The 25,092-nt window shown below is 33.7% G+C and overlaps 2 protein-coding genes across 14 annotated transcripts in view; one reads left to right on the forward strand and one right to left on the reverse strand.

The window, feature by feature from the left end:
• Positions 1-10,245, forward strand: part of LOC106176210 (intersectin-1) — a 45,366-nt gene extending 35,121 nt beyond the window's left edge. For 9 of the 12 annotated variants that reach the window (XM_086999946.1, XM_086999953.1, XM_086999948.1 and 6 more), the window contains 4 exons: positions 280-363; positions 6,462-6,539; positions 7,069-7,242; positions 7,908-10,245. In XM_086999946.1, coding sequence (XP_086856072.1) covers positions 280-363; positions 6,462-6,539; positions 7,069-7,242; positions 7,908-8,059 — 488 coding nt within the window. In that variant the 3' untranslated portion in view covers positions 8,060-10,245. The remainder of the gene's footprint in view (positions 1-279; positions 364-6,461; positions 6,540-7,068; positions 7,243-7,907) is intronic. The other 3 variants (XM_086999954.1, XM_086999956.1, XM_086999955.1) reach the window with 3 other exon arrangements.
• Positions 10,246-12,670: 2,425 nt separating this feature from the next.
• On the reverse strand, positions 12,671-25,047 carry LOC106176193 (protein PAT1 homolog 1). Of its 2 annotated transcripts, XM_013558456.2 has the most exons (20): positions 24,908-25,047; positions 23,720-23,831; positions 23,333-23,439; positions 21,463-21,561; positions 20,974-21,042; positions 20,206-20,316; positions 19,302-19,544; positions 18,723-18,867; positions 18,209-18,364; positions 17,649-17,775; positions 17,361-17,462; positions 16,760-17,129; positions 16,406-16,538; positions 15,904-16,064; positions 15,622-15,689; positions 15,270-15,411; positions 14,873-14,947; positions 14,538-14,678; positions 13,852-13,949; positions 12,671-13,720 (listed from the first exon to the last, which is right to left on the reverse strand). In XM_013558456.2, the coding sequence occupies exons 1-20, from the start codon at positions 24,944-24,946 to the stop codon at positions 13,537-13,539; spliced, it is 2,682 nt and encodes an 893-aa protein (XP_013413910.2). In that variant the 5' UTR covers positions 24,947-25,047; the 3' UTR covers positions 12,671-13,536. The 2 variants fall into 2 exon arrangements, with proteins under 2 accessions (XP_013413910.2, XP_086856085.1); XM_086999959.1 differs by lacking the exon at positions 18,209-18,364.
• Positions 25,048-25,092: the final 45 nt, after the last annotated feature.

Below are 25,092 nucleotides of genomic sequence, written 5' to 3' on the forward strand. Positions count from 1 at the left end.
TTCAATCCTCCCATCCATGGATCAAGTTTTTTTTTCATACAATCATGTATTATTTCATAGATGATATTGACAGAATCGACCGTACATATTATCTTCTCTGATCTATTGAGTGTAGAACTTACCAAACTGGAGTGCCCAATTTCTGTACATGACAAATAGACAGAATGCCTCTCTCCCCCCACCTCCCTCCACTTTCCTTCACCTGCCTTACTCTCATGCTCTCCATCTTCTTAACTGGAGAAGTGTTTACATTACACAGCATGTGCTTTGGTTTCTCAGTAGCTAAAAAGATGCCTCGAGGTGTGGGTCGCCTGCTGGTCATTGTGCAGGAAGGGAAAAACCTTGTGGCCAGCGATGCCAATGGTAAGAAAAGTATCGTCTGCTTCAGACTTGGTGTGGTCTGCTGCAGTTGACATCTGATTTGGGCTGCTGGTTGTTTTGCCAGGTTGTGAGGTTCTTTTAGGCCGGTGGCCATTGACTAATTTTCCAGTGCTGCATTTTTTATCCTTACCATTTATGTTTTGTGTGTCTCATTATCTTAAGCCACAAGCTTCAGTGGTGTTATTTCATTTGATAGAAAGAAAATATTTTTATATACATTTTATAAAAGATTGAAATGTGCTTATCTGAAATATGAGTTATTTTTACCAAAAAGGATAAAGAAAATTATTTTTTGACTAAGTTAAATTCATTTTACATTTTGAAATTAAAATATTCATGTTTATGGTAAATTTATGCCCCTGAAGCTTTTCATTTAATGATTAGGCCACCTTTTTATGTACAGACACAGATGTGTCTGTACATATAGCCATCATCTGCGTCTGTCGTCGCCGTCGCCGTCGTCGTCGTCGCCGTCGTCGCCGTCGCCGTGCACTTTTACCGATAACACGATAAATGGAAAACTGTTTTTTCTTTTGGTATGAAACTTACAGAACTGATGAATATTCATAATACGCAGGTCAAGTTCGAAAATCAGCATGATCGGGTCACTTTTAGGGAATTTATGCTGTTTTTTCACTTTTTTCAGCATATATGCAGCACTGATAACACGATAAGTGGAAAACCATTTTACCTTTTGACTTGAAACTTACAAAACTGATGAATATTCATAATACGCAGGTCAAGTTCGAAAATCAGCATGATCGGGTCACTTTTAGGGAATTTATGCTGTTTTTTCACTTTTTTCAGCATACATGCAGCACTGATAACACGATAAGTGAAAAACCATTTTACCTTTTGGCTTGAAAGTTACAGAACTGATGAATATTCATAATACGCAGGTCAAGTTCGAAAATCAGCATGATCGTGTCATTTTTAGGGAATTTATGCTGTTTTTTTCACTTTTTTCAACATATATGCAACCCCGATAACACGATAAGTGGAAAACCATCCTACCTTTTGGCTTGAAACTTACAAAACTGATTAATATTCATAATACACAGGTCAAGTTCGAAAATCAGCATGATTGGGTCATTTTTAGGGAATTTATGCTGTTTTTCCACTATTTTTCAGCATATATGCAGCACCGATAACACCATAAGTGGAAAACCAATTTACCTTTTGGCTTGAAACTTGTAGAACTGATAAATATTCATAATACGCAAGTCAAGTTCGAAAATCAGCATGATTCGATTATTGTTAGGTAATTTAGGCTGTTTTTTCACTTTTTTCAGCATATATATGCAGCACTGATAACACAATAAGTGGAAAACTGTTTTTTCATTTGGCTTGAAACTTACAGAACTAATGAATATTCATAATACGCAGGTCAAGTTTGAAAATCAGCAAGATCGGACAATTTTTATGGAAGTTATCCTGTTTTTTTTTTTTTTTTCAATTTTTTCAGCACTTTTATAACACCGATAACATGATAAGTGTAAAAATGTTTTTCCTTTCCTTGGATTGAAATTTACAGAACTGGTGAATATTTATTATACGCAGGTCAAGTTTGAAAATTGGCATGATTGGACTATTTTTACAAAAGTAATGCTGTTTTTTTCCCTTTATTCAGCATACATGCAACACTGATAACGCATTTTAAGGAAAACCAATCAGCCTTTTGTCTTGCAACTCACAGGAGTGATCAATCTGACCAGTATACAGATCAAGTTTGAAAATAAGCTTGATCAGTTAAGTTTTGATGAAGTTATTAGCCTTTTTGTATATAAGTGGTTTTTCTTCAGATTTAATTCTTAAGCATGTTAACAGTCTCATAACGGTACTAATTGGATATGTTAAAGTGTTGTTTTAACATTTTCTGCTTCTTAACAATATTGTTAGTTGATTATATAAAAATGACGGTAAACCTATTATCCTGCATTGTGTAATAAAGTATCAAAAATGGAAAGGAACTCATCATTGCAGTTCGTCAGATTCAATCATTCACTATGTTCAGAATCTCCAAATGGAGCTAATTGGACATTATAAATTGTTCTATTGATATTTTTCCTATGTCAACAATTTTCCTAGTTGATCATTTAAAAATGACAGTTAATTGATGATGGTTTTATGTAAAAAAGGTGTTGAAAATGGAAAGAAAATCATTTCAGTACAGTTATCTCTTGTTAACATTTTGGCATTTTGAAAGTGTGACCCTAACTTCCATGTCCTTGGAGACCTTTCCATATCACATTTTCTGAATATCCATGATACTTTTATTTTTTTATAAAAAATTTGATGGTCATTATGCTGTTAAGTATTATGTTATATTGCATGAAAGTTAAAGAAAACCCTATTTTGGACACTGCTGCCAGGATAGCGATTAAGGGAAAACCATGTTACTTATGATAATCAACCTTACTGAAAAGAGTGAAGTGCAGCTTGTGTTGGAAAACCATCGTAATTGTTTTCTGTTTTGAAAGCAATGCAGTACAGTGCTATTTGGTGCAATAAATGTATATGGATAGTAGGCAGTTAATTCAGGGTTATAAAATAATTTGCTTAATTGATTTTCAAGTTATTTCAGGGTTATAAAATAATTTGCTTAATTAATTTTCAAGTGGGTATTAAATGAGATTACATAAACACACATTGAGATTTCATTGTAAAGTCCCATCGGTTTAGCTTTCTTAACTGTGTCACATAATTAGGAATCGATGATTATTATGCAGGTAAATGTAATTTAATATGGAAAATAAGTTTACAAAAAAAAATTTGTGTAACGCTTACATTAATGCTAAAGATGAATAACAGTGCCTTATTATTCTCAAACTCAATAGGGTTATTCATATCATGTTAGTAATTGTACAGCTAGATTAAAAGTTTGAATAGCAGCTTTATTGGTATTTTTTGTTATGTTTTATTTTACATTTTCTTTTAATTTTTTTATGCTGTTTTTTCACTTTTTTCAACATATATGCAACATTAATAACACAATATAAGAAAAACAGCTTAGCCAATTGTCATTATACTCACAGGAGTGGTCAATCTTACAAAAATGCAGGTTGAGTTCGAAAATCAGTGTTATCGGGCCATTATTTTAGAAGTTGTACTGTTTTTTCAAATTTCCTCAGATTCAATTCTTAGGCATGTTAACAGTCTCATTATTGAACTAATAAGATACGTAAAAGTGTGTGTTTGATATTTCCTGCATCTTTACAACATTGTTAGTTGATTATGTAAAAATGATGGTAAACTTGTTATCATGTATTGTGTAATCAAGTGTCCAAAACGGAAATAAACTCATATCATTGCAGTTTGTCAGATTCAATCATCCACATCTGCCATGATGACCATGATGGGAAAACCGTGTTCGTTATGATTGTCAAACTTTCAAAAAAGAAACACAGGACTAAAATGCAGCCCAAGTTGGAAAAGCAGTCTAATGGGCTTCTTTTTCTGGAAGTTATTCATTTTAGTGAAATATTCATTATCTTTTTGGCATATTCATTGTGGGACTTGGAGCTCCCATGGACATGAAGCCGGATGGTAATCAAATTTTCTACATGTTCATGCTATTTATAGTCAATAATCAAAAATTGGTGATAATTATTCTATAATTTATTATGTAATGTTACATCAAAATTGACAATAATCTTTTTTGCACTGCTACTGCAAACATTATGAAAAGAAAACTGTGTTATTTATTATTATATTTAACTTAAGAGTATGATTTTTAGGATTGGCATGCAGTTCAAATTAGAAAGCCAGGTCAGTTGGGTTATCATTTATTATTGAATTTAATGCAATTTTGTGTGAAATTTCATTTTTCTTATTCTGGCACTTTCTAAGTATAAACTTGAACTCTGATGGGCCTGAAGCCTTATGCTTTTACTCTCATCGGTGTTACCTGTTGTGCAAAATTAAAATTTGATGTTGACTGTGCAGTTAAACATAATGTATTATTGCATCAGAAGTGGTAGTCTCCTATTTTGTGCATTATTGTTTTGTGCTCTTCTTAAGTTGTGACTTATGGGCCTGAAAGACCTTTGAGAGGGTCAGTCTATAAATTTCCCTTTGGTATCACTTCGCTAATTTCAGTTATAAAGTAATTTGCCTAATTGATAGGCTACATAAAGCACACTTGTGATTTGAGATTACATAAAGCACACTTGTTGATATTTCCCTGTAAACTCCCATAGGTTAAGCTCTCTGCTAGATTAATAATAAGGAAGCAGTGATAATTATGCAGGTAAATTTTGTTTAATATTGCAAATAAGTTTTATATATATATATATATATATATATATATATATATATATATATATATATCAAACTGAAAGATTAAAAGTTTGAATAGCAGCTTCATTGGAATTATATTTACCTCTGCCAAGGAGGTTATATTTTCACCCCTGTTTGTCATCAACATAACTCAAAAAGTTATGGACTGATTTTGCTGAAATTTTCAGGAACTGTCAGAAGTGGGCCAAAGAGGACAAAAATCAATAATAATCAACAATTGCTACCTTGGCAGAGGTCTGCACTCTCGGAGTGCTTTTCTAGTTTTGTTGTTTTCCTTTATAATTTTTTCTCAAACACTTGCATTTGTGACTTTAAACTCTCATCCGCCTGAGACTCTGACATTTCTGTTTTTCCACATAAGCAGTTGTATTGTTTTTTATGTCTTTAAACATTATGTTACTTATGTAATATTATTTTATGCACTGTCATCATTTTTCAAATATTAAGACTTACATCATGTGAATTTGAACTCTCATGGTCCTGAAACTAATCTTATTGAAAGGGTAGATTGAGACCATCTTCTGGGACTTCCGGAAGACAGTCAGGTTATTAAGTTTATATTGCCTGGTATCTATTTTTTCTTCTGTTGGAAGACCATCAAAATGGAGGATGGATCAAAATAGATACTTTGGAATACTGTCAGAAAATATCTCTGGGTCCGCTCATGTTATTGACCATTTTACCTGTTGTGCATGATTAAAATTCAGTGTTGACTGACAGTGCTATTATAAGCATTATTTATTATTGCATCAAAATTGACAAAATGACCTATTTTGCATCTTTATTTTCTGTTTTTTGTCTGTACATTTGACAGCTTTGCTGCCTTGTTAATCTCTTGTTTTACAAGCTTGTAAATACTTGCTTGGTCTTTTGATAATAGAGATATTGCCAAAAAAGAAAATAAATGATAATGATTTTGACAAAAGACCAACCAGAAACATCTTTTTCTTATCATAAAAATCTGTGCCATGACTTATAAATAAATTAACTAAGCAATGAGTAATCATCTTCAATAAACGTTGGTATATAAGTATCAGCAGAAAAACTTCATTCATTTTTCTACTTTCAAATCATAATTACAAATTTTAACTTTCTTCTGACCCCAGACATCACAATCTGGAAAAAAATAAGTTTGTAAAACATTACATGAAAAAGGTGGCCTTAAACTTGCTTTGCATACCGTTTTGCTGTCCTGTGGTTTGATTATTGCACATGAGGAGCACAGCTATCCTTGCCATTTTTTTCTTATCGCTAAAATGCTTAACTTCTGCCGTACTAAAATATTACATCTTGCCTCCAGGCTATAGATGACAGCTGCTGACAACAAGGAGTAAAAAATGCTGAGTAGATATGAGAAATGTACTGATTCGCAAAGATTCACCAAAATCTGAAAAAATTGATACACTGAAACAATGGAAATATAAATAGGAAAGACAAAGATTTTTCATTTATCTCACAATCTTCTCTACATCCTGCAAAACCATCCAAGGAAAGGAAAGCGTAAAAGAACTGTAAAAAACATAAATAAAGAAAAGAAGAAAAAAAACTGGCTGTTTAAAAGTACTCTGGAATACATGCTATTTTTGATATGATCTTTATGTTGACAATGCATGCATTTGAATAGGAAGTCAGAGTATTACAAGCCAATTTGAACATGGTGAATCTTTCTGAAGGAGTCACTTCCATATGAAGAACACTACTCATTATTGTGTGTACCCCTCTCCAGTTTGTCTGTCCTTACTAATTTGTGGCATGCTCTCTTGCTTTGTTCTGTCTGACAGTGAGGAAGGTCCCAGCAGTGGGCAGGCTTTTAGTAGTCATAGTAGAAGGATGTAACCTCAAGACTCATGGCAACACTGGTAGGCAACTTAATATATTAAATTTATTATTGAGTGAATGCCAGTTATTAACATGGTTTGTAATTAGGGGACAAAATGATTTATCAATCCAATGATTAGTTTACACTAATATACCATTCATTGTATGCTCTTATAAAAGATCATACATTTTATTTGGAATTTTTGTAATACTCATATTTTAATGATTATGGTTAGCAGATTTTAAATTGATTTCCAGCAGTTAAGAATAATCTAGTTCTGAAGATTGAATTATAAATTAATGAATAGTCAAAACATTAGTTCACTTTTATATGTGTGTAATGCTTGACCTTGTGTCTCATTTGATTAAATTTGCTAGTGTTTGCACAACCTCTTATAGCAAATTTTCAAAAAGAAATTAAACACATAAAGTCAGTGAAAATAATAAAAGGTACAGGTTTCCTAAATAAAATTTTTAGTTTTTTTAAAAGCAGATTCACCTTTGTAGTAACTTTAAAAAAGGAAAATGTCCATTACAGAAAGGTTATAAGATTAATATTCCGATTCCTAGGCAAGAGTGACCCCTACTGTGAGGTGAGCATGGGTTCTCAGGAACACAAGACGAAAGTGATCAACAGCACCCTAAATCCCAAGTGGAACTCCTCCATGCAGTTCACGGTGAAGGATGTCAAGGAGGATGTGCTGTGTATCACGGTGTTTGACAGAGATTTGTTCACACCAAATGGTGAGAAAATGGTGTGTGTGTGTTTGAGTGTGTGTGTGTGTGTGTGTTAAAGGTACATTGACAATCATCAAGGGGAGTGTCTCTAAGATGGACACCCAGCAAATGAGCTGCATAAACCAAGATGATATAACAAATTATGCTGGCTTTTAGTTTAATTTAGTCTTCCAGGTCCAGTTTCACAATGAAAGTCAGAAGTTGGTCTTAATTTTAAGACAAAAACTTTGTTTTATTTCAGGACAGGTTTCGATCTGCATTAGTTCACTAAAAGAAAGTAACTATCAGACTTAAAAGTTATTTACTTTTTGTAAAACAGATTCAATATCCCCATTACATGGGCTGTTACTTTTTTTTAAGTACAAAGAAATTTTGGGTCTTAAATTGTTGGTCAAATTTAGTCAAGTTCTTTTTGGGACAGATCCCCCTGAATGAATCTTAGTGTGGTTGATTAAGTTGCATTTTACCCTACAGACTATGATCACTTAGTGAATCTGTGGAAAATCATACACAATTTCACTCACAGGATGTAAGTAGATCAATAATCAGCATGTTTTCAAATATATGCTTGTGGTGTTTTAGTATGTCTATTTGATATGCAATACTAACAATACATTGTGTATGAAGTCTGATTGATATGACAGTTTCATTCAGATTTTTTTATCTTATAGACTTCTTAGGAAGGACAGAGATAAGGATAGCAGACATCTTGAAAGAAAACAAAGAAAAGAAAGGTCCAGTCACCAAAAGGCTTCTGCTCCATGAAGTGGAGAAGGGAGAAGTTGTTGTCAAGTTAGATATTCAACTTTTTGAGTCCAGCTAGCCACAAAAGTATGACTGTGTATAAAGATTTCAAATAACAAAATGACAGTGAAAAAATTTACTCCTTTTTGTGTAGTTTCATATGTATATCTGAAACTGAAATTGTGGCCCTGAAAGCTAACCATTGTATGACACTGTAAAATGACTAATTTAAAATCAAATTTATTTTTGTGTAAACACAAATGTCAAATTTAAGCGCTGACATAAATATTCACCAAAAACATATTTTCTTGAATACTTTATCATTAATATTGATCATTATGGATAAATGGTAAAATCTTGTGTTTTATAACTTGTAAGATCTACATTTTTGGTGAGAAATCCTCAGCGTTTACAACATTTTGCCTTCAAAATGTGTTAAAGCAAAGCTAGATTAATCAGTGGCATCAATGAAACTTATGTATCGTAGCCTTTTCTGTCTTCTAATGCTCAACTCTTCTCATTCCTTTGGCTGTTTGTGTTGTCAGGCATAAACTCTTCATGTCACCAATTTTTTGTCAAATGATATTTTTTATAATTGCTTCTTGGACTGCTGTGATTGATGTACATGTTTACATATATGTTCAAATCCTCGCTTTTCTCACTGCCATACTGTGTCACATTTTGGTGTTCTCACCTTTTTATCCCTTTGTATGTTTGTTTTCCCTTTTGTCACTTTTATTCAGAGACATTCTGTATGGTTTAAAGATGTTAACTGAAGAAGAGCTTACTGTAAAGATAAAGAAGTCTGTATATTAACTGTTTGTTTACTTGAAGGTATGTGCATGTACACACAAATGCACAGGCACATTTCCCATGCCACAAAATTATCTGTATGTTATGTTAATAAGTGAGACAATGTATGTTATGTTAATAAGTGAGACAATCTACTAATGGTAGCATTAGATTCAGTAGAAAATCATTTAATCATTCCAGTGAGAGTCATCAAGTGTTATACCTCAGTCTAAAGAATTGCGCAGATGTGAGGGTAAATGATTGTGCCATGAAAGATTCTGTAAACCTCTCTTCTACGAGATGTTTTATTTATATCCTCTTATTCTGTATATGAGAGGTGTATTAAAGAGGACAAGTGGTGCTGAAACGATGAGAAGTTACACATCCAAGGGAACTGTTACTATTAAGTGCGCAATTGCTTGCCAATATTCAACTTCATGAGATATTAATTTAAAATAAATGTTATTAGACTGACTATTGTAATGGATTCTGTGTAAATACATATGGGTCATTCCACAAAAAGTGGCTCTCAAGGAACTGCCAATTATTCCTTAATTTTGTGTTATAATATATTTGCATAACTGTTTTGAACTGCTTTTTAATGACTTATTTTTTTCTATGTTGGAGGGTACAAAAGTATTAAATGGTGAAAAATAATGAGACAAATCAGAATTATGCAAATTATACTCAAAATGAAGGTGAACTGGCATTCATCAGAGTCAGTTTTTTGTAAACCGTATTAATTTAGTACTTGTTTAAGAGCATAGATAAATAACCTTAGGCCAAGGGGGTAAGAAATTGTCACAAATTACTCTATGAATCATGTTTTACTTCCTCTTCTGAAGTTTATCTGTCTAAAATGCGTTTCACCTTGTACTCATTAGTTTTCTGAGCCATTTCTTGAATTTTGGTGCTCCTCGAAATTGATTAGCATATCTTGCCATAGCAATTCACAAGCCTCCATGCTTGATCTCAAATGCTGATGTTCTTTAGTGCATATTATTAAGTTCAAAATGTTTTAGATATTATGGTTATAATTCACAAAACTACACTATACAATTTACAGTGAATCCTATACTATAACCATATATAATTTGCCCATCTTATATCTGTCATGCTTTGGTTGTAAAATGATTCTCTCAGAACCTTGACATAAGCACAACAACATATTCTTGAAGACCATAGTATTTTCAGAATATATTGAGTGCAAAATTCTCACATTTGTTGTAGTGTTAGCATTTTGAGGACTACCAAAGAATTCTTGTGTAAAGTGGTAAAAATATTGTTAAAATCTAGTGGGTAATTTTGTAAAACCTATAAAGTTAGAACAAAATTAAACATTATATGGTGATCAGACAAAGCAAGAGGTTGAAAAGATGAAAAGCAAACTGTCCCCTGAGATGGGGAAGGAGATGTAAAAGAAAATATTATTTTACAGAAATAAATAAATTATTGGAACAAACATTAAAGAAAGTGATTTGTTAACTTTCTCTTTGAAAATAAACTTTTTATAAGCACTGTTGCCTTGTAACATCAAGACTAAGGACAGCTGTCCAAAATATCTATGCACCCAATACAATTTGAGCAGAGAAAACTGACAGGAGTCTCTTGTTTGGTATCTCTGAGGACAACACAAGGACTCCATTTCACTTTTTAGTGAAATTAATTACCTACTCTGCTGTAGACGAGACCTTTGAGGGTGCCCATAGGGCTTTTCTTACGAAGGTGCTAGTGCAAATAAAAAATGTCAAAGGTGATGGATCATTTGGGGTTTTTATGAATTTAAAAGCGACATTGCACCTTATTTTTGTTACCTTGACACCACGATATCTAAAGCCCCATAAAGGTCTGTGGCTTGACAAGTGTATCACAGCATACTTTCTGGCTTTTGTTTTTACATGCATTTTAGGGGCTGAATAAAATTTCTTGTAATCCAATAAAAATAATACAAGGCAGCAAAGCTGTCAAATGTACAGACAAAAAGCAGGAAATAACTATGCACAAAATAGGCTACTGTCAATTCTGATGCAAAAGTACATTATGTTAAACTGCAAATTCAACATCAAATTTTAATTATGCTCAACAGGTAATACCAATGTAAGTAAAATGTGTAACAAGCATAAGGCTTCAGGCCCATGGGAGTTCAAGTTCGCACTTTGAAAATGTATAACTTCCAGAAAAAGAAGCCAATTAGACTGTTTTTCCAACTCAGGCTGCATTTTTAGTCCTGTATTTCTTTTTTGAAAGTTTGGCAATCATAAGTAACATGGTTTTCCCATAATGGTCATCATGGCAGCAGCACCCAAAATTGTGTTTTCTTCTATTCTGATGCAATATTACATAATGGTTAACAGCATAATGACCGTCAATTTTTAATAATAAAATATACGTATGATGTATTTTCAGAAAATGTGACTAGCATGGGTATTCAAGCCCGTGGAACTTCAAAGTCACACCTTGAAAATGCCAATATGTGAAAAATTAAAGTTTCACAAAAAAACTGTTTAACTGGCAGTAAGAATTACCAAACAGACTGCATTGCCTACTGAAGCTGTATTTTAGTCCCAGGTTTCTTTCCTGTAAGTTTGAGAACAGTAAGTGACATGGTTTTTCTGAAATGGTCATCATGGGAGCAGTGCCCAAAATATGTTTTTTTCAAAATTGATGCAATATTACATAATGTTTAACAGCATAATGACCATCAATTTTTAATAATAAAATATTAGTATTATGGATATTCAGAAAATGTGATTAGCAAAGGTCTTCAGGCCCATGGAACTTCAAAGTCAAAACTTGAAAATGCCAAAATGTAAACAAGACAGCACTGTTCTGAAATGTTTTTTTCCCCATTTTTAACAATTTTTAACATAAAACAAAATTAACAGTTTACTGCCCTTTTTATATGATCAACTAAGAAAATTGATGAGATGGGAAAAATATCAATAGAGCAGTGTTAAATGTCCAATTTCCTCCATTCTGAGATTCTCAACATAGTGAATGATTGAATCTGACAAACTGAAATGATTTGAGTTTACTTCCATTTTTGACACTTTATTACACAATACAAGATATTAAGTTTACCATCATTTTTACATAATCAACTAACAATGTTGTAAAGATGCAGGAAATGTCAAACAAACACTTTTACGTATCTAATTAGTTAAATAATAAGGCTATTAACATGCCTAAGAACTGAATCTGAGGAAATGTGAAAAAAACAGCATAACGTCTAAAATAATGGCCCGATTATGCTGATTTTTGAACTCAACCTGCATTTTAGCAGGATTGACCACTCCTGTAGGTTTAATGACAATTGGCCTGTTTTTCTTATATTGTGTTTACAGTGTTGCATATATGCTGAAAAGTGGAAAACAAGCATAACTACTAAAATAGTGGCCCGATCATGCCGATTTTAAAACTTGACCTGCGTTTTAGTAAGATTGATTACTCCTGTGAGTTTCATGACAACAGACCTAACGGTTTTCCTTAAAATGTGTTTACAGGGTTGCATATATGCTGAAAAGTGAAAAAACAGCATAACTTCTACTATAATGGCCCGATCATGCTGATTTTCGAACTTGACCTGCGTTTTATGAATATTCATCAGCTCTGTAAATATAAAAGCAAAAAATAAAACTGTGTTCCACTTATCGTGTTTACAAGGAAAGTGCACGGCATCGGCATCGCCATCGCCATCGGCATCGCCATCGGCGACGACGGCGACGACAGACGCAGGTGATGGCAATATGTACAGACACATCTGTGTCTGTACATAATAAAAAAGTGTCTGAAATAAATAATTAAATGGGCATGATTCATTGTCATATGATTTGAAAATCAACCTAATATGCAATTTTAATTCGTTGAAGTATCTAGACAAATAACCCCAAAACGGAAATTTACACCGAATCTTTTATTACTGCCTAATATTAAAAAAAATAAACTTTTTTCAGTAAGCTCTACAAATGTGTACAAAATGACCTTTTTCAAGGAAAACATTCCATACAGTAGTGGGTCTGGTTCTAGCATAACAAATGTCGCCTGGGCTTAACATATACCGCCCCACAGACCTACTGCCATTGCACAGGGCTAATAATATAAACCATCTAGAAATTATCAGCAGCATTTAAGGCTTTCAGTAGAAAATGAAAAAATCTAAATAATAATATACTGACATAGAAAACAAATCCAGCTGTACACTATCATTAATGCAAGCCATGAGTAAAATCATTCAAACCTATGCAGAAACACTACATTCAAAGGTCATTTGTTCTTGACAACTGGATGTCAATAATATGCTATATTTTTCCAATATGTTCCTTCTTATCACCACGTTTAAATGGACTTGAAGTTGACTTCATATATGCAAAGATGTAGTATCAATCATCCAGTTTTCATAAATCGCATATTACAAATTTAACACATCATAAAAATTAACAAAAACTTTTCGACCTGAAAAATGTAGCTGTTTTAAGAAACAGTTTCACCAAATGAACATCTTAAAGCTTTCACAAAAACGATGCAAATTAAACACAGTGCAGATCTCACTTGATGTGAAACAAGACTTTAATTAATTTGAAACTTAATTAGAAAGACAGCACAGCTCCCTTTAAAACAAATCTAAAAAAAATCAAATCCTTTGAAAAAAAATCTGTAAGTAAATTTCAATACTATTCATATATTAAGCTCCCATCTGTTCTTTACTACAAGGGAACTGAGAAAATTATCTGCTCTGAACATGATTTGCTGTTTAGAGTTATCCTTTCACGAAGATGTCTGTTTCATTGAACACAACTTTTCCAATTTGCTCTCAATTTCCAGGTAGATATTCTTATTGGCCAGTCTCTCTAGGTGGGGTGGCACTTTTGGAAATGATTGCATGGAAACAGCTAAACTGCCTTCTGCTGTTTTTCCAACAACCTCTGCTATTCTGTTAACAAATGATGACCTAAAATAAAAATAACACATTAGCTGGAGGAAAAATGAAAATAGGAGAGATGAAAGGGAAGCAAAATATAATTGCCTTGACTCTTGCATACATGAAAAGAGTAAGCTACAGTAATAATATGCTGAACCTACCACTTGTCTTGTAGCTGATTATCCTGACTGTCCAGAGGATCCTCCTCATGTAAGGTCTCAGCTCTACTCAGCATACTGTAAACTGTAGATGCTCCAAACTGAAAGAGAATGAATAGTTTTGTAAAGGGTTGTTTGAAATGTTAGAGACTGTTCCAGGGCTCCTTGTGCAAATTACTGACTTTTGGCCAACACAACATCACCTACGGATTAAAATGCTTTGTTCGTGAGCACATAAAAGACATTTCATTTCAGTCCTCATGGCAGGATTGGAAAGGAACATTAAAGGTTCTGTACATGGTCCAAAGCAAGCTACCCATGAGTAAGTGCTGTATAATGAACTCGGTGGTGAACCACTCTAAACCCCATTCCCATAGACACCATGGGTCTTTGTAGATCAATTCAACTCTGCAGGGACTCTTGCTGAGTGCAATCAGCTCCAGTGAATGACATACCTCCTTGTTTCTTATGCACTCATATTCTGTATGCTACTCAACACCAGGAGGCAGGGTCATTAAGTCAAGCCGACTGCACTCAGCAAGAGTCCTAGCAGAGTTGAACCAACCCACATGGACTGATGGTGTTTCCTGGGAATGGGCCTAAAAAAAGCATTCTAATAATTACTGTGGGTTTCTCTTTAACAATACCATCACTGTCTTGTATGTAGACAGGGATCTTTCTACACATACCTTGTTCTGCAAGATGAGTCCTATGCTATCTTGTTGTCCTGATTTCTGTACTGTACACAGACTTTGTGCAAATCTTCCCAGCAGTTCCATGTCCACAGCACTAATAGTTCTGTGTACTGGGTCATGGAGATGGTGCAACACCTAAATTTGGGAAAAAAAGGCACTGATAACGACAATAATGGAACAGAAGGCTTTCGCCTAATATATTTAATAAAAAAGAATATAAGCTGTGGTCTTAAATCAGTTTAAAAATTGAAATCTACCCTCCCCCCTTTCAATACCACCTCCTCCAAAAATATGTCTACATACACCAAGAAAAAAAGTTAAAGCTTTACCTTGTCTGTCTGATCCTTTTTAATCAAGTGAGCTAAGTGTTGGATGACAGCAGACACTATGGACTGGTTTTGTTCCTGTAAAGTAAAGACAATCTCAATTAAGACACACAAATCATAAAATGGTGTGTATTACACAATTTCAATAAATTTAATTTGTATAGTTTTGTTTTTCAATTTGAACCAAGAATATTAACAAAACCCACTTTATTTTGATACAAACAATTTATTATTTGGACCTTAACACATTTTCCTGACACTTGATAAATCTCAGTGAATTATCTTTACTAGACAGAGTTGCAATGGGCTTTGATTTAGAACCCTTGTTCTTTGTAATAAGCTCATTTGTTGCAAGTGGAAATGGGTAGAAACCATTTCATCTTATGCTGGTATTGCTTACCTTATCAAAAAGTGTCATACTCCTAGCTACTAACTTCTTGCCTTTTCTAATGATCATCAGGTGGGTGAAACGATCATCATCAACATGCAGTTTAGTATACAGCTCTCCAATTTTAGACCTCCTCTCCTGGAGAAGTGGTTTGCTAAAATTAAAAATCATAAAATATTTTTACCAAGACTGTGTATATTTGCTGGAATATAAAACTCTCCAGTTCCAATTTTATCAAAAAAACTGGTTTGAAAATTTCTTCAGCTCTAAAAATATTATCAAAACAATTAAAATATAATTCCATCCATGATAATGTTCAGAACTGTATATACATATATTTCTTCTGAAAGTCTATTTAGCATACCTAGCCTCATCTGGGAGAGCAAGGACTTTCTTTTCAATATCTTCAATGTCCAGTAACAATGTATATGCCTGGCAAAACAAAAAGAAAAAAAAATATATATATATATTTTTTTATAATTTTAAAATCATCAAATTATTTACTTGTCTCCAGAAATATTCTTGGGGCATTTTTGTTCAATTCATCTTTTATCTATACATATATCTATGACATCAATAAATTGCTGTCTAGAATTTAACATATTGCAAATGACTCTCCATTCTTTCTCCATCCTTGAACACTCACAAGTTCAACATCAATGAGAATTTCCCTGTATTTTCTAAGATCTTTTCCCTTATACTCTCCTTCCTCAGCATGGGTATGGGGACTGCTGGCAATGTCCAAGATCTGACGAGGATTGTGAACACTGGATGATGTCAGCCGACCAAGAGCATTCTCAAACTGGGCTGAAGTCAAAGACAGGACAAGTAAATATTTCACTGATTACAAAGATAAAGGATGAAAAATAAAAGCAAACAGTGTCCATCTGTTTTTAAATTTGAATGATGGACCATCAAACAAAATGTAAATTAAAGTTTTTCAAGACTAAAAAAGTATAATTCGTGTAAGAATAACTAATTCAGCAAAAATCATCGATCTATCTTCATTACCATGTCCACCAGGTTGATCAAATCACACTTAGCTGTGAGCAATACCTTTGGCTCAACTCACAACACAAAACTGAAATTCACTGAAGGTTATAAAACTGAGCACTCTTAAAGTTTGTGGGAACGATTACACAACGAACCTGGCCTGTAAGTCCTTGTTTCCACTTTTGCTATCTGAGGCAGCAATAATTTTGGCTCCTTGGATTCTTCCTCTTCAGCTTGAGCAGCCTGCTGGGCTTCTCTCTCCTTAGCCATCTTTTTCATCATGTATGTCTGACAAAAAGGGTTTGCAAATAAAAAGCCATGACATACCACTATTCCACACAATAAAAATATGCATTTTCATAATAAACTCTAAGATTATCAAATTACATAAAACATTAAAATCTGATAACTATTTGAACAAATGAACAGCACCAACTCATCATTTGTCTGGATTTTCCTTTATCAGTTTTAATGTGAAAATAGACTACAACACAACAAGCTGGACATACTGTGTAATAATAATCATCCAAGAAAGGGTTCTCGGTCTGCAGCTGCATCAACTGAATCCTGATAATCCAGTCTTTCTCCTTTTGTGTCATGAGATCAGCATACTCATCTCTTTTTTTCCATCTCTGCTGCCCAGGACCATTATGATGATCTCTCTGCTGTTGGTGGTGATAATCCCTTTGTCGGTAATCCCCTCGCTGCTGTTGGTTGCTATTCCAATGTTGCTGGTTGTTATCCCGGTGCTGGTAATTGTTATACTGTTGCGGGTAGTCCCCACGCTGTTGATGCAGATGATGTTGTTGCTGCTGTTGTTGTTGTTGCTGCCAGTGCTGCTGCTGTTGTAGAGGGTAAGCTGGTCTGTTGCGATTTGGGCTAAATGGACAATAATTATTATTTCTATTAAAATCATTTATTCAAAAATATTGAAATTTAAATATATCCAATTTAAACTTTCTTATCAGTAAAGAAAATCATTACTTTAAACCATAACTTTAAGATTCATAGATTCCTTGTTATCAGTGTAAAATAGTCACACATCTGAGATTCAAATTGTGCTCTCAAACCAATACACTCATATTTTAAGAAAATGCAAGTTAGATCTACTTGTTCATCATGGGGGGTCTGGCCTGTCCCTGATGCATCATTCTAGCTCTGTTGGAATGCAGGTGTGACGGGTCACTCATTGCCATGGGGGTAGGAGGCAGCCTTAAAATCAAGACAGTTTGAAGTCAATCTACTGACTGGGATCATAGAGAAATATACATATTATGTACCTGCTTAACCAGCAGGCTGAAATTACAGGTGATAACACAGTTCTTAACTCATGCCTCCCTAATATATTATTTTTCTATGAGGTATAAAAGTATATGAAGACACTCATTACCAACTGACCTTGAGAACATGGGACTGGTCATCATGGGGTGACCTGGGGGTGGGGAGTGCCTGCCAGCCTGTAGAACCACCTGGGGGCTCATCATTCGATTGCCAAGCAGCATCTGAGTAGGTGAGATTCGACCAGCTGTAAAAATAGTTAGTTTCATGAAATGTATATTTTATCTTGTTTAATGACCAAAAATTAAGATGAAGCATACACAACAGAAGCAGGTTATGTTTGCTACAGCCAGTTAAAAGCAAATTAGTTGGATTATTTTAGAATCTGCAACTACTACTACTTCTACTACTGTATATTAAACATACTATTACTTCTACTACCTCTACTACTAAACATGCATATTTACAAAAATGTATATGTTCATACATGGCCTGATGGTATATTTGATTAAAAAAGGAAACATCAAACCAATAACATAAAACCAACATGCATAATTTAGAAATGTTTTTCCTGCAATCGATGTAGTGAATATAGCATCATAAAAAATAAATAAAATAATTATAGTAAAATAAATCAAACAAAAATAAGTGATGAACAGTACAACAAAAGTTCCATTTACCAGCCAGCCCCAACCCTGTGACTCTTGTATATGGAGAAATGAGGCGAGCTTGATAAGGGGACATTGGAAAGGACACCGCATGAGGTGACACAACCCGCTGTAAGGGCGGGGATGGGGTGCGAGCAGCACTCCTGTGATTGGCAGGCGTTTGCATGCCTGAAACACCAAAGCATATGCTTCACAGTTGGCAAAACCTTTTTTTCTCACGCTCACTGATATTCAACTGCACTAAAATACCACTCTTTTCACACAGGTTAGATATGTTAGTATAATGCATAAGAAAGCATCAACACATGCAAAATGCACTCTTCTCTTCTGAAAACAGTAAAAATAATAACTTCAAATTTCTTCACTAAGAAAAAAAGGCAAATCAAATTAAAGTCAGTTTCAAAAGTAATATAATTTGATGAATTTGCAATTTTCTAAAAAGAAAAACCAAACTTTATAAAATTTACAGCAATAAAAAGTCACTCTTTTTTAAAAACATAAATAGAGCTAAAACGGCAAAAATTACCCATGGCTTGTGGTGACCCTCTCAGAGTCTGGATATTGAAGGCTGCTGCTGGTGACATCCTACCCTGAGGTACTACTTGTGCTGGTGAAGTACGCCCCATCTCAGACACACTGGACATCAGCTGCTGAAGACTGGAGCCTGGGAGCTGATAGAAATACATTGACGTCAACTGTACTAACAATCTGACAAGATAAATGTTCAAATTTATTATAACAAATTATTCTATAAAGTTATCAAAGGACAGACTGCATGCTCTATGTTATACTAAATATTCTATTGCTGTTGTTTTGAAAGACAGGGAAACAGACAATGATCAAAAGTTGATACTAGACTAACAAATGAATCTTGGCAAATATAAGAACAATAAAGTTCTACAAAAGTAAATACAAAAAAAAAAAAAAAAAAAAAACTCTACAATCACTCTAATTATTCCACTTGAGATCAGCACTACACAACAGAATGAGAAATACTTAATTTTTCAAGAAGCTCATATTGAAGACAAATGACCTTTTTCTCTACTGGTATGAAGAGAACACTAACATACTTTTACGTTTTGCTTATATCTCCCACTTCTCTTACCTGTGGTACCTGTTGTAGACCTGCCTGGGTAGCTATCCTTTGTTGTGGTGGCACACTTCTGGGAGTATTATATTGATTTGACATAACACCAGTTTGCATTTCTCTTTCAAGTTCCTCCACAGTGATGGCTTTTGCTTGTGGTGTCCTTAACATCTGCTTCAAGTCTTGCTCTATCTGAGATGCTGTCTTGGCAGTAGGCAAACTACTGGATAAGCTCTTACCTGCTACCACTATGGATGGGTCCTGAAAATGATTTAAATCTTAGTTTTCAACATCCTGTAAAAAGTACTACTCACTTGTTCTTGAATTTTTGAATGCGCTTAACCCAATATAAAACTTCAAGAACTAAAAAAATCTAATATAAAGCTACATGATATGTTGAGAACAGAAAACCAAGCCATTAAAATATTAAACGTAAAAGCCTGCATTTGCACCTACACTTAGTTTTACACATGCCAGGCTTTAAATCACTACACTGCTTATGTGTCCTTTTCCTACCAGCAGCAGCCTCACTAAAGTACCAGCAGCCAAAACAGTGCATATTTACAAAGACAGCACAACCAGAATAACAAATGACAAAACAGACTACATTTTTAAACATTGGCTGAGACAGCACTATTGATTGTCAAGATATGTTACTATTTTAATTTCTGAACAGTTTCCTTTCATTGGTCATATAGATTACACAATGAAGATGACACAAGGTTGGACTTATTAAACTCTGACGTCACAGCTCTTTGTATTATTGTAAAAAATAAATAAAAAAAATAATAAATAAATAAAACGCTCACAAAAGTTGCACAACCTAAATTGTCATATTGTTTTAAGTAAGCTCTTTGTCAAACAAACAAGATTAACTGTTTTTTTTTTTTAATATAAAAAGGCACATCAAAAACATTTTTACCTGTATAGGTGTTCTCTGTACCATGCCATGAAAGCCACTGTCTTGTTTCACTCTTCCAAAGAAACCCTCTCTACTGGGAGAGCTCCAAATATTCTGATGGCCTGGTGATACCTATAAGGAACAGAAACACATGTAAATTACATGAGACAACTTTTCAACTTAACTGCTCATGTAAACCAAGAAAAACCATGAAAAACGACTGAATAAATTGAAAAAATGAATTGTAAAGATAAATGGACTTCTCTCTCTCTCTCTCTCTCTCTCTCTCTCTCTCTCTCTCTCTTATGAATGATCCTTTTCAATATTGAACTGATTCAGGTCTCAGTATTGATGTCATTTATATTTATTTATACAACAATTTAAATTTTGCGATTCATCTCATTTTCTACTCTATTTATTTATTTTCCTTTTGATCAGCATACTTACAAAGACATTTGTAAGGCTTTAAAAACAATAGTATAAATATTTCACATGCATTACCAGTAGTTCTCAGACTGCAGAAAGTATAACATGAAGATAACATGAAGATAATCCATTCTGCCAGACTTTAATTTACACAATACATTTAAATATTAAACTTATACTTACAAAATGGAAACTTTGTTCACATGTTACAGTGAATGTAAATTCTAAATGGCACACCCCTGTCCCATCACTATTTTGAGTGAAAATAAAAAGTTAAAACGTGGTAAATTTTCCTCAATTTCTACCTAGCCTACAAACATTTTTTTAAAACAGAACAACTGAACATGTTTTGTTCATACTCACTAAGTCTTCTGTATCCAATAAAGCTGGTGGAGAAGCTGGTCCAAATATCTCCTCCAAACTTTGCTTTTTCTATAATACAACAAACAAGTTGAAAGTCATGAGTACATGCTCAGAAAGACACACATGCAAGTGCATGTGCAAATCACAAAGCAATGAAGGTCTTGTTATCATGTATAATTCAGAGCCCCTGCTTCTCCCAATGAAAATAAGATTCAAAACATCTGTTAATAACTGATATACTGTAGCTCTCTTAAATATAAATTTTTCTTTCATGTCTTCTAACTGATCCTTCAACTCACTGGTACAGGGCACAGAGTGCACACTGATCATTTGATTCAACTCTCACCTAGTGTTCTTCACACATATCCAACTGAATGAGTAGTAGCTTAAACGCTACTCGCTGCTAAAGTCATCTTTAGAAAGACACGTATTGTTCTATTACTATTTAGTCTGAGTATAGCTTATAGTGTAGTCTATGCCAACACTTACCATTGGAATAGGCCTGGATTTGGACACATTGACTATGGCAGGGTCGTCCAGTTCATCATCATCCAGGACCAAGTGACTGATACTTTGTTCCATATCCTCCTTAAAAAATCAAAAGCAAACTTTTCTTGTCTACCTCTTTCTTTGATCATGTTTGCCTTCCCTTATGACCATGCTCTTTCTTTCATACTTGCCATAATCCAATTAAAAACACTTATAAGAGTTCCAATCAAATTACTGATCATCTATGCATACTTTCAACAATGCTTTACAAAGTGCCCAAGGTATTTTTATGACACAATTTCCAAATGTAAATGTTAAACAAGGCAGCAAAGCTGTCAAATGTACAGACAAAAAGCAGGAAATAACTATGCACAAAATAGGCTAATGTCAATTCTGATGCAAAAGTACATTATGTTAAACTGCAAATTTAACATCAAATTTTAATTATGCTCAACAGGTAATACCAATGTAAGTAAAATGTGTAACAAGCATAAGGCTTCAGGCCCATGGGAGTTCAAGTTCACACTTTGAACATGTATAACTTCCAGAAAAAGAAGCCAATTAGACTGCTTTTCCAACTCAGGCTGCATGCTGATTTCGAACTTGACTTGCGTTTTAGTAAGATCAATTACTCCTGTGAGTTTCATGACAACAAGCCTATCGGTTTTTCTTGAAATGTGTTTACAGTGTTGCATATATGCTGAAAAGTGGGAAAAAAAAGCATAACTTCTACAATAAAGGCCCGATCATGCTGATTTTTGAACTTGACCTGTGTTTTATGAATATTCATCAGCTCTGTAAATATAAAGCCCAAAAGTAAAACTGCCTTCCACTTATCGTGCTTACAATGAAAGTGCACGGCGACGGCGATGACGGCGACGACAGACACAGGTGATGTCAATATGTACAGACACATCTATATATATTTACTGTACTGTTTAAGAACAGTAATTGACATGGTTTTTCTTAAATGGTCATCATGGGAACAGTGCCCAAAATAGTTTTTTTTCAAATTTTGATGCAATATTACATAATGTTTAACAGCATAATGACCATCAATTTTTAATAATAAAATATTAGTATCATGGATGTTCAGAAAATGTGACTAGCAAAGGTCTTCAGGCCCATGGAACTTCAAAGTCACAACTTGAAAATGCCAAAATGTAAACAAGACAGCACTGTTCTGAAATGTTTTTTTTCTCCATTTTTAACAATTTTTAACATAAAACAAAATTAACAGTTTACTGCCATTTTTATATGATCAACTAAGAAAATTGATGAGATGGGAAAAATATCAACAGAGCAGTGTTAAATGTCCAAATTCTTCCATTCTGATATTCTGAACATAGCGAATGATTGAATCTGACAAACTGCAATGATATGAGTTTTTTTCTATTTTTGAAACTTTATTACACAATACATGATAACAAGTTTACCATCTTTTTTACAAAATCAACTAACAATGTTGTAAAGATGCAGGAAATGTCAAACAAACACTTTTATTTATCTTATTAGTTTAATAATGAGACTGTTAACATGCCTAAGAATTGAATCTGAGGAAATGTGAAAAATATGCTGAAAAGTGAAAAAACAGCATAACTTCTACAATAATGGCCCGATCATACTGATTTTCGAACTTGACCTGCGTTTTATGAATATTCATCAGCTCTGTAAATATAAAGCCAAAAAGTAAAACTGCCCTCCACTTATCGTGTTTACAAGGAAAGTGCACGGCGCCGGCATCGGCATCGGCATCGCCATCGCCATCGGCGACGACAGACGCAGGTGATGGCAATATGTACAGACACATCTGTGTCTGTACATAAAAAAGAGCAGAAAAAGAAGGATTGTCCCAGGCAGTTTTGCTTACTTCTTGTCCTTCATATTTCTTTTCCGAAGTATCAAATCCAGAGTCGCCAGTCCTGTCATGTTTTTCTATTTCTCCAGCCAGCAATTCATGCTGCTCTTCCCAGTCTCCTGCAAGTAAACAAAATAAGTGATTTAAATGTTATTTATTTCCAAATTGAGTGAAAAATAATCCTCAGTGGGTTAAACATACTGAAATTATCTTAAAATATTACTATTTCAATTTAATAAGAATAAATAAATATTTTGCAATACACAAATACACCTAAAAAGATACTTTTGCACTGGCTACATTACAACCACTTTGTCTTCTTGAAAACACGTATCTGATTATCTTTAAACAAACAGATATGATTCTCAACACTTTCAACATGTTTAAATTTGACCTCACCATCAAATTCTGCTGCACCAAAGGTTTCATCATTCATCATATCATACACATCTTCTTCTTCCGGTGCTTCACGTAACTCATTGTCGAAGTCCGACTTGCCTACTCCCAGAGTCTAATTAACAAAAAAAGCTTGTCCATTAATGCAAATTTATCATCAGAAGTACTTGCAAGAATGTGAAGAGATGCTATGATACAAGTCCATCTCCAAAAGAAAATACTTGTAGTGCATATAAATGATTACCATTTTCACATTCAAATAAATGAAAGTATGCCAAAACAAATTCCAGATTTAGTTATGAATACAAAACTATGGCCAAATGCATGAAACCCTCGATTCAGATGGCAGAATTATTCTAAAAACGGACTTAAAAGAACCCAACACCACACAAAAAACATCAAAAGTTATTTGACTTATACCAGCCTTAAAACATAGTTGTTTGCCAAATCAAATGATTTTTAAATCTAAACAACAACACTTATTACATCAACAAACAATGCTACCAGAATTTAAAACAAATAATTTATCTAAATCAATAGCAGATATGAAATATATGAATAATGGCAACTTCTTTACAATTTACTCTTTCAAATATTGATTTTTGCTGGGTTAATAGCAAAATGTGATCTCTAAACAAATCAAGTTTGAGAGATTTTTTTATGGTATTTATTTGCTATGTTCACATTTACATTTTTCACACACACATACACACACACACACACACACACAAAAAAAAAAAACTTGAGCTTAGATTAAAAACAATAATGCGATGCATCGAATCAAAACTGGACAGCTGTAACATGAGTATTACAAACAGCTATATTGTTTTTGACAAATTTGTCAGACCCAAAGAAATGCTTGAATTGGCAAATATGTTTGGTCATGTTCTCCATCACAAATATAAATAAAAAGCACATACAAAAATATAGCCACTAGCTCCTATATCAACCTGTATTAATATTTTAATTATTCTAGGTACTGACTAAAAATCCAGGTCCTAGTAACTGCACCAGAATAGCTCTGTTCATTGAAGGCAACGGAAACAAAATATATTGAGTATGAATGGAATGTGGCAGAGTATATAATAGCTTTTAAATTACGAATAAGAGAGTCTCAATTTAAAATTGCATTGGTGAAAATTAGCTTCACTTTTCGAAAGATCCTTGCTAATACTTTGAATTTATACTTACAGGCAAGTCAGTTTCAAACCCAAAAAATGAATCTGCCATAATCCCGTTTCAGGCCATTTTCGTTTTTCCGCACTAAGCTAAATACGACACACGGACAGATAATCTCAATGATCAAAATTAAGACTATTCAATGTACTTATATTTTATGAACATAGTAAAAATATCTTTATCACCAAACAAATGAA

The sequence above is a fragment of the Lingula anatina genome, chromosome 1 (assembly GCF_051362555.1).
Source record: "Lingula anatina isolate TDL-2025a chromosome 1, LinAna3.0, whole genome shotgun sequence".
Lineage (NCBI taxonomy): Eukaryota > Metazoa > Brachiopoda > Lingulata > Lingulida > Lingulidae > Lingula > Lingula anatina.